At 33.2% G+C, this 14,200-nt stretch overlaps 1 protein-coding gene across 2 annotated transcripts in view; it reads left to right on the forward strand.

Moving 5' to 3' along the window:
* The first annotated feature begins 393 nt into the window (after positions 1–393).
* uex (metal transporter uex) overlaps positions 394–14,200 on the forward strand; it is a 60,516-nt gene continuing 46,709 nt past the window's right edge. Inside the window, exon 1 of one of the 2 annotated variants that reach the window (XM_068287477.1) lies at positions 394–898. In XM_068287477.1, the coding sequence (XP_068143578.1) occupies positions 516–898 (383 nt within the window). In that variant the 5' untranslated portion in view covers positions 394–515. The remainder of the gene's footprint in view (positions 899–14,200) is intronic. The other variant, XM_068287470.1, reaches the window with a different exon arrangement.

The raw sequence follows: 14,200 nt of genomic DNA on the forward strand, positions 1-14,200 counted from the left end.
AAACTGTCGACAGTTCTCGCAGTTTTAAAACGCTGTATATGGCTATATAATACATACCGTTGCAAAATTTATTTAGATTTTCTTTCTTACTGTTTGTTTTTTGTTCAAACATTCATTGTTTACATTTTGGCTGTGAATCGCACATGTTTTCCGGTGAATAAAAAATTTTTAGTGAAATTTTGGAAAATATTATACGCTAAAATAGATGGCTAAATTATCAGCTCCATCCCCCAGAGTAATGGTTTATGACGGATGTCTCCAGTGTGAATCGGGCATTAAAAATTTTACATTCTGTTTCAGCTGTTCTCCGTGAGTGTGTCATGGAAATATTCTCTAAACGGTTGAAAAAATATTGATATGAAGCATTAGTTATCGGTTACTATCGATTACACTTAAGAATTTTACAACATATCCTCACGAAGCTAGAATTAGCACTGCGCTAGCACAATTAATTTCGGGCTTCCTATCACGCCAACAAAACGTAATATATAAAAAAATTTTGCGGAGCTTTTATTATGGAAAATAGTGAACAGTGCGTGTACAAAATTCAGAAGCGGACTACAAGGTTTAATATTGATATCGACAATTTCCATGTCGCTTTGCCACAAAAGTTATTAAATATTTTTGATTTCGCTTTACTAACGAAATTATTCAAAGCGTGGAAACGGAATCATCATGTGAATGTAGAAAAATCTACTTTTAGACTTTCTAATAATCGTTCAATCAGTTGTTTTGTATTTATGATAACAATAATTTTTTTCACTAATTATGTGAATGTTGCATTTTGTATGGAATCGAACTCTGAAGCCTACGTCATGCCGTTTACGTTAACGGAGACAGAAGAAGATCTGCGATTACCTTCTCTCCCATATGTGTCGTCATCGCAAATTCAAACAAGGCAAGTTCCGACTATTGAGTACCAAATTGGAATCTCTGAACCTACATACATAAAAATATTGTATTTTTGATAAGCACATACAGGTTAAATATGTATGTATATATGTACATACATATGCCTTAATAAGCAACAATATTTTCCAACTTTACATATACAGTCCTTGTAAAATATATTCCACCATTTGCCAATGAATATGGTGTATTTATTTGTGTATTACCACACTTAGTTTGTGTCATGAAAATATGTAATGTTATGCAAATACAGTGGCGGCCACGAATTTATGACGTTTTTATACCCTTGCAGTGGGTGAGGCAGGGCTGCAGAGGAAAAATCAGGGCCCGCGGGTAACCTTGAGTGGTAACCGTGGTAACCTTGGTAACCGTGAGGTGTTTGTAACGTACAGAAGTAGACGTTTCCGACCTCGTAAATTATATGTACATATGTAAGTATGTACAGATATGTATGTCCGTCCATCTGTGCAAATCAACTTCACTCCGCCATCTTGAGAGCTATCGGGATGCATATCGTGTATATATGTATGTATGTATGTACGAATATATGTTTATGTATATGTTGAATGTATGTTGATTAGAACTTTAAATGATTGCACTTCACAAAACTGATTTACGTACGTATTGATGTAGATATGTACATACAGTGACGAACAATATTTTTGGCACAGCAAGCTTTTTGAACTTTATGGCCACAATGTGACGCTTGGAATGAAAATAAATCGCAAAAAAGTATATTATACAGGGAGATTAAAGTATTCATTATAAACAAAGAACTTATTTCAAAAACTTAAACATAGTATTACTAAAAAACAAAAAACTAAAAAATACGACATATTTGAATGAACAAAATGATTGGCACGCTAGGCTTTCTACATTAATTTATTTACATTTTTTTTTTTTTGAAATATGGTTATCCCGTTATTTAAAATTGGCCAAATTAGAATTTCGAAATATATAATTGTGTTTAAATTGGGATTGTTTTGTTGTTTGCTGCCATATGCCATCGAAACAAAAGGAAACCACCGTAGCATAGCAGAGGAAAATAATCCTGCATTTGAATAATCAGGGTAAATCGTATCCGGAAATAGGCGAAATCATGGAAAGAAGCCGCTTCACAATCAGGTGCATCGTACAGCTCTCTTTTTTTTATCCCTTGCAGAGGGTATTATAAAATTGGTCAGATGTTTGTAACGCACAGAAGGAGACGTTTCCGACCCCATAAAGTATATATATTCTTGATAAACATGAGAAGCTGAGTTGATATAGCCATGTCCGTCCGTCGGTGCGTATGCGTTTTACTCAGCCATCTTAGGACCTATCGCGATGAATTTTTTTTTTTTACCCGGGTGAGATAAAGGATAAAAATTGTCAGGATCGGACCACTATATCATCTAAAAGAAACATTTTTATAAAAAGGCACTTGCGATTTGGAAGGAATGAGATGACCAGGATGACTTCAATCCAGATGCTTTAATAATATTTTGTTTGTATATTGATGAATTAAGTTGCAGGGAAAGACATTTCAAAAAGTAAAAATGTTAGTGCCATGGACTGCAAGGGTATATAAACTTCGGCATAGCCGACAATAGCTTCTTTGATATTTCATTTCAAAATTAGGACACAAATTAACAATTTGTCCCAGTTACTTATTTTGTTTGATTTTTTTCTAATTTTGCCCTAAGCTTTTTTCCAAGTTAATGGTCTGAAATATATTTATAAATTTAATATCCTAATCGGTTTAGTTGGTATAGATAGTAAGGTAGTGTCCCACTTACTTATTTCGCGCACCTTATAAGCGACTGTAAAATTTTATAAAGATCGGGTGACTATGACATATAGCTCCTATAGGAACGATCGGTTAAAAACAGTGACTTTTGTCAATAACTTTGTTATATGCCATGCTAAGATTGTAGGCTGTGCAAAAGCAAACATTAGACTTTTTATAAAAAATAATTAAACATGCATGTAACAGTGGACTTTACTTAATAACTTCGTTATTTTCTGAGCTGTTGTCGCGAAATTTAATGTTGATAATTCTATTACACCTGTTAACGACTGTACCAATGATCAAGACCCGATAACTACACTTTTACACTACACTTTTATAAGACACCGAAAAAGAGGATTAGTTTACATTGTGCCAAAATTCAAGAGACCCAGGGATCAAGAGAACTTGTTTAGTATTTTTCAATTATAAAAGAAAAAAAAAAAAAACAAAATAAGAAAAAATTTGTATATCGAATTTTCAAAAATCTTTAATGTTTGTCCGTTTGACACGGTATGTGCGACATGCTGCCCTTGGTAAACTGAACTGCATCGTCAAAAAAAAAAAAAATTTTTTTTTTTTTATACCCTTGCAAAAAGGGTATATTAATTTTGGTCAGAAGTGTGCAACGCATAGAACGAAGCATCTCCGACCATACAAAGTATACATATTCTTGATCAGCATGACGAGACGAGTTCAAATAGCCATGTCCGTCCGTCCGTCCGTCTGGATCAGCGCAAACTCCTCCTAGACCGTAAGAGCTACAGAGCTGAAATTTCGCACATAGGCTTGTATATACTGCAGGGGTTGTATATCTCGGATTCAGCCGGATCGGAGCACTATATCATATAGCTCCCATACAAACCCCAAAGTCACGAACAGTGACTTTTCTCAATAACTTCGTTTTTTGCGCTATTATCGTGAAACTTAATATTAGAGAGATTATTACGCCTATAAACTACTACTCGGAAGACTATATCATATAGCTCCCTTAGGAACGATCGGTCGAAAACAGTGACAGTGACTAATAGGTAAGGAAAGAGTTACCAAAAAGTTGCAAGGGTATACAAACTTTGACGCGGTCGAAGTTAGCCCCGGCCTTCTGGTTATGTTTTAATTTAGATTTTTAGATAACTTTTCTCATAAAATCAAATTTATTCAGGATTTTTCAAATATAATCAGGATTTTTCATTACACTTAAATCTAAAAGTAGTTCCAAATTGCACAAATTACAATATTGTAACTGATAATTAATAACTAATAACTGATAACAAATTGCACAAGTTACAATATTGTAACTGCTTTTAGATTTAAGTGTAATGAAAAAGCATGAATATATTTGATTTTATGAAAAAAGTTATCTGTATTCTCTTCAGTATTAAATAAAGTTCAAGACAAGAGGCATGTAATAAAGTAAAAAATTATTTAACATAGCGTCGTGTTCTAACTTTTTTCACTTTGAATGTGTACGAACGTCTGTAGCTACACCGCTACCATGCTCATCAAGAATACGCTTTATAGGAAACGTTTGTTTCTGTGCGTTATTAACATCAGACCAATTTTATAATCTGCAGGGTATAAAAACGTCACATTTCCTGCCGTTTTAGTCTGGATGATTTTGTATTTTTTTGCCAATCATAGAGACCAAATGCATATCAATTATCAATAGCTAAGAATAACCATTAATTTTAAATACTTAAAGTCGCCAAAATGTATGTAACAGGCAGAACGAAGGTTTTCCGACCTCATGAAATATATTCTTGATCAGCATCAACTGCGAGCAACTGATTTCGACATGTCAGTCCGTCCGGCTGTATGAACACCTAAATGTTGGAAAGTATAACAAATATAGCAAATTTAGTTGTATGTAGTAGGGACAGCTATCAAGCTTGTTTTAAATTTCCGCCCATCAATCAGACAAAAAAAAAAAATTTTCTCAAATTTTTCTTTTTCACAGACAACAAATTTGTACTGTATACTTTATTATTACGCACGCAGATATTGGTATTATAAAATTTTGGCCATGCCCCCTTCCGCCTCCATAATTTAGAAAACCCCAATTGCCTCCTGCAATTGTTTGATAATGAGATAATAAAATTTTTATAATGAATTGGAACAAAATACATATACAGACATTTTTTTAGTGTAGACTACACTATACAAACGGAGAATAATTAATTTGAATAATAATTTATAAAAAAAAAAGTTGCGGCAGAAAATTAAGACAAACATTTTTTGACCATAAGTTCTGATTTCATTATAATTTTATATAATATTAGTAAAAAGGTACATACTTTTACCTGGTTGTCCCTTTTTGCACAAGCAGCGGTATTAGAAATTCGTTCGGCTATTTTGCTAAAACAAACAGGTTTGTTTTAGTAGGGCAAGGAAGTCTATTTAATTTTGTTTTCTACATCCAAAACAGTTTCACTTTTAACTCAATTGGTTTATTACACAAAAATGTAAAAATAAGGATACAAATATCCTTTTTTTATTTAGAGCATAGACAATAGTAATTAACATATATTAAATCATGATCTCTTAATTAAACCAAAGAGTATGTAAAGTATTTTCGTTAGAAAGCTTTTTCTATGGCTCTCTCTATACCTACTGTCAAGTTGAGAACCCAAAAATACAATTGTTGGTTATTGTATTCAGATAATGCACCGTAAGAATGGTCTTCATAGTTTAATCCGTTTAATTCACAGGTGCATTTAAACAAAGAGAAGTCCGTTTTTTGGGGGGCATTTATTTAAGACGTTTTTTCCAAAATCTTAAATATTAAAGATAGACGTTTGAAATCTTCGTAGAAGTTGTAGATCTAGCAAAACTAAGATAAACTGCATACAATTTTTGAATTTAGCCCCAACTTTCGATTTGGAGCCAATTGTAAATCTGTATTTTGTGTGAAAAAAAGAAAGTGAATTGAATTTCCTGTCAAATGACATATTTTTGATTCAAATCGGATAAAAATTAGATAGTTTTCATCGCCTATCATCGCCAAGGGACATTTTATGTATGTAGAGATATTTATAGTGTGTACAAAAGTATGTCTATCACAAAATTTAAATCACACAAAATCAATAAAAATTATATAATTATTTTGCTGACTCACTAAATAAACGAGCGAAGTCAACGAAAAATCAATACATGTATATATATACTTCTGCATGCATAGATATGTACATGTTTTTCTTATTTACGTTACATGTGTACAACTGTGATATCGCCAACGAAGACCTAAACATACAATCTAAAGTAAAAAAAGAAGAAAATTCTAGCGTTGTCCGACGAAATCCAGTTTTGTTCGGATCAAACACCGACACATCGATAAAAATGTATTGTTGTCAGCAGGCGCTCTTTTCTTTCTGTTTTTAAATATTTTTTTTGTCGACATATGTATGTACACTTATGATAAAAATAATAAGTACACCGCGTTAAAATTTAGCTTTATCGACTGTAATTAAACACAACTTTTTTCTATTAATTAAACATTAATCACCAAAATTTAATGTTTCTTAATTGAACATTAATTTATAAAAATACCTAAAGAAAGGTGCATTTAGGATTTTGTAATTAATGTAATAGAAAAAAATTGTGCTAATCTAAAGTCCATAAAGTTAAATAATAAGGGGTGTACCTTTTATTTTTATAATGAGTGTATGTACATAGAATGAACACAGTGAAATGAATAATAATATAGGGCGATGAAAAAAACTGCAGTGCAATATCACCTTCAATGTTTATTCTAATAGCTTGAAAAAAAAAAATAATCTGACCGGATTTAACTTGTCAAGAACAATTATTTGAAATGTGTACAACATATTCCACTCATTATATTTGCCCGTATGTACCTCTTCTTTGCAATATTTTTCTTAAGTTTAAATGCCGAATTAGCGAGCAAAATAATAGAGGTTGTGTTGCAAAAACACACATTTTTAAAACTACAAATTTAAATGACCGCTTTAAAATAATTTCATTGAAAAACTTAAATGTACTAAGAAACATTCAATTTACGTAGCAGAAATGTAGTTAACGCAGTTTCTGTAGCCTTGCCTCTGTATGTGGGATGCGTAGTCACTGTCGGCAGCGTTTAAGTTGAACCGATACTTATACTGTTTAAAACATGTTTTTTATTTATTCGATGCTATGAAATTTGGAAAAATCATGTTCTAAAAACTATTATCTCAGTAAATTTCATAACAACAATCGAACTCCATCACCTGTTCTTCGATTTAGCAGCATGCTCTTGATTTTCATGGTTAACTACTTAAATGTCAAGTGTCATTTCAATAGCCTTCAAATTTCCGACGTAACGTACATACGCAACTCAGCTGCTCATGCTGATCACGAATACATATGTATACTTTATGGTGTCGGGAAAGACTGCTAGGGTATACAAATAAAAAAAAGAATCAATTTAGTGATAATGTTTAGAGTGTATAATTGGTCATAAAGTATATATTTCCTTGATCAGCATGCAAATTTGAGTCGATATAGCCGCGTCCGTCTGTCGGTACACTTTACTATTTTATTACCTAAGTTAGATGAATCATGAAAAACATCCAAATCGGACGACTATATCATAAGTCAGCTTACGAACGATGATTGTTTGTAACAACGTCATAAGAAAATATTTGGTTATTAACCCTTGCAAAAAGGGTATTTTAATTTTGTTTGGAAGTGTGCAACGAAGGAAGCATCTCCGACCATATAAAGTATATATATTTTGTACTCTTTATTGAAAATTTTTTTTTTCTACCTCGTGCTACTAATATCCAGCAAAATACCAAATTTTACCCAAATCGGTCTAATATTTTAACAAAAGGCCAGAGTTGGCCGTTGACTGGTGGGGGCGCTAGGGTGCTCGTTTGCTGAAGTGAGCAAGATACTAAGATACAGTTTGTGATTTAATTCTTTGCAAAATGAAAAAAGAAACACAAATTTAAGTTAAACATGGAAAATTTAAGAAAACGCATATTTTGGGAGTTTTTTTTATACCCTTGCAGAGGGTATTGTAAAATTGGTCAGATTTTTGTAATGCACAGAAGGAGACGTTTCCGACCCCATAAAGTATATATGATCAACATGAGAAGCTGAGTTGATAAAGTCATGTCCGTCCGTTACTCAGCCATCTTAAGAGCTATCGCGATGAAACTTTTTTGGTCCTTTTATTACCCGGGTGAGATAAAGTATGAAAACTGAATCAGGATCGGACCACTATATAATATAGCTCTAGAAGAAACATTTTTATAAAAATTGGAGTATCGCCATGAAATTTACTACTATAGATATAAAAACTTAGATTCCAAAATTTCAATCCAATCGGATAAATAGAACACAGTCAATATAAATCGGTTCAATCGCTGCCGGTAGCGCTGCTTGCTGCCTACTACGTCATCATCAAATCAACAGAGCACATGCATACACACTATGTGTGTATGCGTGGGTTGCTTTGCTAAGGGAATGAGGGAAAAAGAAGAACAAATTGTAGTATGAAGAGTAAAATTCTTTTGTTTGTATATTGATGAATTAACTTGCAGAAAACAAATTTTCAACATGTAAAATTATTATTGTCAAGGACTGCAAGGGTATATAAACTTCCAAATTTAACTTCTTTAATATTTTTATTACCTATTATTAAAGAGTAATTCAGCTTTAAGTACGGAATACTACGACTTGAATGCCTTTATATTCTCTATGTCGCGACGTCTCAGAGGAGTAGTGGATGCTAAGGCATACAAAATATTAGCCAAATATTAGCTTGATCTTCGAGAAATTTTCTTTTATAATGTAATGTTTGCATTTTGCAAACAATTAATAGACATCTTATTTGCTGTTTTTTTTTTTTTTTGTTTCTATGAATTGTTTATGTTTTTGTTTCTTTTTTCACTTTTTTTGTTTACTATTTACTTTAGAATAGACTGAAAAAAAATATTATAAAGGACCAAACATGAAAATAAGTGCCTTTTATAATAAATAAACTTCAATTTGTGAGCCTTTTTTCACGACAATAGCTCAGAAAATAACGAAGTTATTGAGAAAAGTCACTGTTCGTGACTTTGGCGTTTGTATGGGAACTATATTATATAGTGGTCCGATCCGGCTGAATCCGAGATATACAACCCCTGCAGTATATACAAGCCTACATTAGAGATTAATATTAGAGAGTTTATTACGCCTATAAACGACTGTGCCAAATTTGATCAAGATCGGATGACTATATCATATAGCACCCATAGGAACGATCGGTCGAAAACAGTGACTTTTGTAAACAACTTCGTTACTTTTAACGCGATTGCTTTCAAATTAAATATTTGTTAGTTTAATATATCTGTTAATGACTGTGCCAAATTTGATCAAGATCGGGCGACTACATCATATAGCTCCCATAGGAACGATCGGTGGAAAACAGTGACTTTTGTAAATAACTTTCTTACTTTTAATGCGATTGCTTTCAAATTAAACATTTGTTAGTTTGATATATCTGTTAATGACTGTGCCAAATTTGATCAAGATCGGGCGACTACATCATATAGCTCCCATGGGAACGATCAGTAGAAAACAGTGACTATGATCAATATCTTCGTTATTTCCTATGCTAAGATTGTAGGCCATTCTTTCGCAAACATAAGCGTTTTTAGATGAAACGTTCTTCCATATTGATGGCTAATAGTTAAGGAAAGAGTTAGCAAAAAAGTTGCAAGGGTATACAAACTTTGACGCGGTCGAAGTTAGCCCCGGCCCTCTGGTTTCTTTCTTAATAGGACACGCTTGACCAATCTCTATTTGTCACATCAATTTTCCCTATAAAGTTATTAGGTTCTTTGGGGAGAGTTTTATGGATGAATTCTAAAGCTCATTCAGTGAGATTTTGTAGACCACTCAAAATCGAATTGCTTAACATATTTTAGGAGAAAACAATAGATTGAAGGACAAAATTGAAAACTTGAAACCGTACTTATTCAATAATAGCCATGTTCGTCTGTCCGTTCAAATCAACTTCCCACAGCCATCTTAATGGCTATCGGAATGAAACTTGATATTTGAGCTACTTATAGCCCGGAGCAGAAAAATCGTCAGGATCGGACCACTATATCATACAGTTCTAGAAGAAACATAGATGAAGAAATTGGAGTATCTATATAAAATTTACTCATATGATAGTTTTGGATATAAAACATCAGATCCCACACAAGTTACAGTCAATATAAATCGACAGCTGCAGCTAGCCTACTAGCTACTAGCTTCTTTGAATTTGATTTTGATTTTTGTTGGTTATTCTATCTAGATGATGACCCGTAATTATTGTCATGTCAGCTTTCGACGTTCTTTCTGGTCAAATGTGTAGCCCAGTCTTTTCAAATTCTTTAAGATTACAATTAGACATGTGTATTCTTTGGAGAAGTTGTAGGTAATCTAGGATAAACTGGATACCAAAAATGGTCATCTTAGCCCCAGCATTTGTTTTGGGGCCAGTCGAAATTTTTAAGTTTTTGTATGTAATTTTTGAGGTCTGTAGGTTCCTATCGTTCCTATGGGAGCTAAGTATATGATATTGTGGCCTGATCTTAAATAAATTTAGCAGTCAGTGATAGCAGTGTAAAACTAAAAAAGATATTATGACATTTGCTTGAAAAGTAAAAAAATATTGACTGAAGTCACTGTATTCGACCGATAATAGGGGCACTCCTTATAATTTAATTTTATTTACTTTAAATTAGCATAACTTTTTTTCTATTACCTTAATCACCAAAATTTAAATGCACCTTTCCTTATTGAACATTTGTTTATTGTTTACCTTAAATTGGGAAAGAAGAATAATTTTATTCAAAAGTAACAGCAAAAAAATGAAATTTCAGAATTTCGTGCTTGATGAAAATAAACATGACCGTCCGTCCGTCTGTCAGTATAAACACGTAGATCTCACAGATTATAAAAGCTTGAGTCACCAAATTTTGTACGTGGATTCGTGTAATAGCTCAGGTGGTAAAGTTTATTTCAAATTTTTGTCACACCCCCTCCGCTTACGAAATTCCAACAAATGCGATTTTCTTAAAGACTATAATAGATACATACATCAAATTTGGTTTGAATAATCCTTTAGTAAGCGCAGACATTTGTTGTTTAAAATTTCAAAGAAGTCAAATTCGGCTATGCCGAAGTTTATATAGCCCTGCAGTCCTTGACAATAATAATTTTTCATGTTCAAAATTTGTTTTCTGCAACTCAATTCATCAATATACAAACAAAAGAATTTTACTCTTCATACTACAATTTGTTCTTCTTCTTCTCTCATTCTGTGTGTGTATGCATGTGCTCTGTTGATTTGATGATGACGTAGTAGGCAGCAAGCAGCGCTGCCGGCAGCGATCGAACCGATTTATATTGACTGTAACTTGTGTTCTATTTATCCGATCGGATTGAAATTTTGGGATCTCTTGTTTTATATGCAATATTATCAAATTAGGAAATACTCCAATTATTATGAAATTTTTTTGAAAATGTTTCTTCTAGAGCCATATGATAAAGTGGTCCGATCCTGACAATTTTCGTACTTGATCTGCTCCAGATAATAAAAAGCACACAAAACCAGAGGGCCGGGGCTAACTTCGACCGCGTCAAAGTTTGTATACCCTTGCAACTTTTTTGGTAACTCTTTCCTTAACTATTAGCCATCAATATGGAAGAACGTTTTATCTAAAAACGCTTATGTTTGCGAAAGAATGGCCTACAATCTTAGCATAGGAGATAACTAAGATATTGATCAATGTCACTGTTTTCCACCGATCACTCCTATGGGAGCTAGTTCTGATTAGTTCTGATTTTCTCGGTTCCTAAATAACTTAATGGAATAATTCTTTGTGTAATTTGTTGGGTATTGTGTTCAGATTACGAACCGTAAGAATGGTCTTCATAGTTTAATCCGTTTTTTTTTTTTCACAGATGCATTTGAACAAAGAGAAGTCTGTTTTTTGGGGGGGCATTTATTTAAGACGTTTTTCCCAAAATCTTAAATATTAAAGATAGACGTTTGAAATCTTCGTAGAAGTTGTAGATCTAGCAAAACTAATATAAACTGCATACAAAAATTATTGAATTTAGCCCCAACTTTCGATTTGGAGCCAATTGAAAATCTGAATTTTGTATGGAAATTTTTGGTCCTTTGGGCGAGGCTATTTTACAACACAAGTTTGTACTAAAGTACTATTTTCCTTGAACTACGAAAGAAAGTGAATTGAATTTCCCGTCGAATGACATATTTTTTTATTAAAATCGGATAAAAATTAGATAGTTTTCATCGCCAATCTAACAAGGGGAACTTCAGGGATGCGAATCACCGATTTGGATGAATTTTGGATATGTTATAGAATACCCCGTCATTTGAAGCTGTGTTCCTGAAAAATCGCGTTTAAAGTTATAGCTTCGGTCACTTATAGATAAATCGCCGAGTGGTCTTCAAGCAGCACGGTGGTGTAAGGGGTAGAGTTCCTGGCTAAAAGTCAAGAAATGCTGGTTCAACCCCCTCCTGGAACTAGTTAGTTTGGTTTTTTCATTCTTTTTTTTACATTTTAATAATTATTTTTTCTAATAGCAGAATAGGATAATAATAATGATTTTTGAATGGATTCATTTATTATGCCTTTGCAAAAACAAAAATTTAGAAATATAGACAATTTCTGCCTCTACATTTTTTGTTGTGATATAAATCATAAAAACATGAAATATGTATGTACATACATTTATTCAAGACTATGAACATGTTAAAAAAATGATTTTGTGCAAAAATATACCAACTTTAGATTAATGTGAAAGAAACAACCAGAATAATAATTTTGGAAAAACACTCTCTTATCGGTCAACTTCAAAGCGAACCATGCATACTTGAGCATTTCCTTCTTATTAGGGATGACAAATGGAACTGTACCAGGAATTAGACTTTAATGCAGTCTTCTCTGGATAAAATTCCACGATTTTCTTTTTTACGCTTTGAGGAGTTTTTTATCCGCTTTATTGTATTTTTAAACGGCCTAAATAATTATTAAAAATGCAAAAAAGAATGAAAAACCAAAACTAACTATTTCCTTGAGGGGGTTGAACCAGCATTTCTTGACTTTTAGCCAGGAACTCTACCCCTTACACCACCGTGCTGCTTGAAGACCGCTCGGCGATTTATCTATAAGTGACCGAAGCTATAACTTTAAACGCGATTTTTCAGGAAAATATATAATAGTGCGCCGAAATATTTCACACAGCTTCAAATGACGGCGTATTCTATAACATATCCAAAATTCATCCAAATCTGTGATTCGCATACCTGAAGTTCCCCTTGTAAGCGGCGGCCTTCGGAAGTCGTATTCGCATGAAACGAAAGAGATGGAGAATAGAAGGGCATTTTTGCATAAAATGTGTCATATTGATAGGCAAAAAAAACTATCTAATTTTTATCCGATTTTAAATGTCATTCGACGGGAAATTCAATTCACTTTCTTTCGTAGTTTAAGGAAAAAAGGATTTTAGTATGCATTAGTGTCGTAAAATGGACTAGCCCAAAGGACCAAAAATTTCCATACAAAATTCAGATTTTCAATTGACTCCAAATCGAATGTTGGGGCTAAATCGAATTTGTGGTATGCAGTTTAATTAGTTTTGCTAGATCTAAAATTTTTGGAAAAAACGTCTTAAATATATGCCCCCCAAAAAACGGACTTTTCTTTGTTCAAATGCACCTGTGAAAAAAAAGGATTAAAATATGCAGACCATTCTTACGGTTCGTAATCTGAACACAATAACCAACAAATTATAAAGAAATTATTCCATTAAGTTTTTTAGGAGCCGAAAAAATCAAAAAAAAAAAAAAAAAAAAAAAAGGTTTAAATTCGTGTCCGCCACTGTATATGATATAGTCACCCATCTCCGACCATACAAAGTATATATATTCTTGATCAGCACGACGAGACGAGTTCAAATAGCCATGTCCGTCCGTCTGGATCAACGCAAACTCCTCCTAGACCGTAAAAACTACAGAGCTGAAATTTCGCACGAAGGCTTGTATATACTGCAAAGGTTGTATATCTCGGATATAGCCGGATCGGACCACTATATCATATACCTCCCAAACGCCAAAGTCACGAACAGTGACTTTTCTCAATAACTTCGTTATTTTCTGTGCTATTATCGTGAAACTTAATATTAAAGAGTTTATTATGCCTATAAACGACTGTGTCAAATTTTATCAAGATGGGGTGACTGTGTCATACAGCTCCCATAGGAGCGATCGGTGGAAAACAGTGACATTGATCAATATCTTAGTTATCTCCTATGCTAAGATTGTATTCCCATTCTTTCGCAAACATAAGCGTTTTTAGATAAAACGTTCTTCCACATTGATGGCTAATAGGTAAGAACAGAGTTACCAAAAAAGTTGCAAGGGTATACAAACTTTGACGCGGTCGAAGTTAGCCCCGGCCCTCTGGTTTTTATTTATTGATAACGATCGATTAAACGGCGGAAATAGCTCCG

This window comes from Drosophila tropicalis, unplaced genomic scaffold (assembly GCF_018151085.1).
Source record: "Drosophila tropicalis isolate 14030-0801.00 unplaced genomic scaffold, ASM1815108v1 contig_1175, whole genome shotgun sequence".
Taxonomy (NCBI): domain Eukaryota; kingdom Metazoa; phylum Arthropoda; class Insecta; order Diptera; family Drosophilidae; genus Drosophila; species Drosophila tropicalis.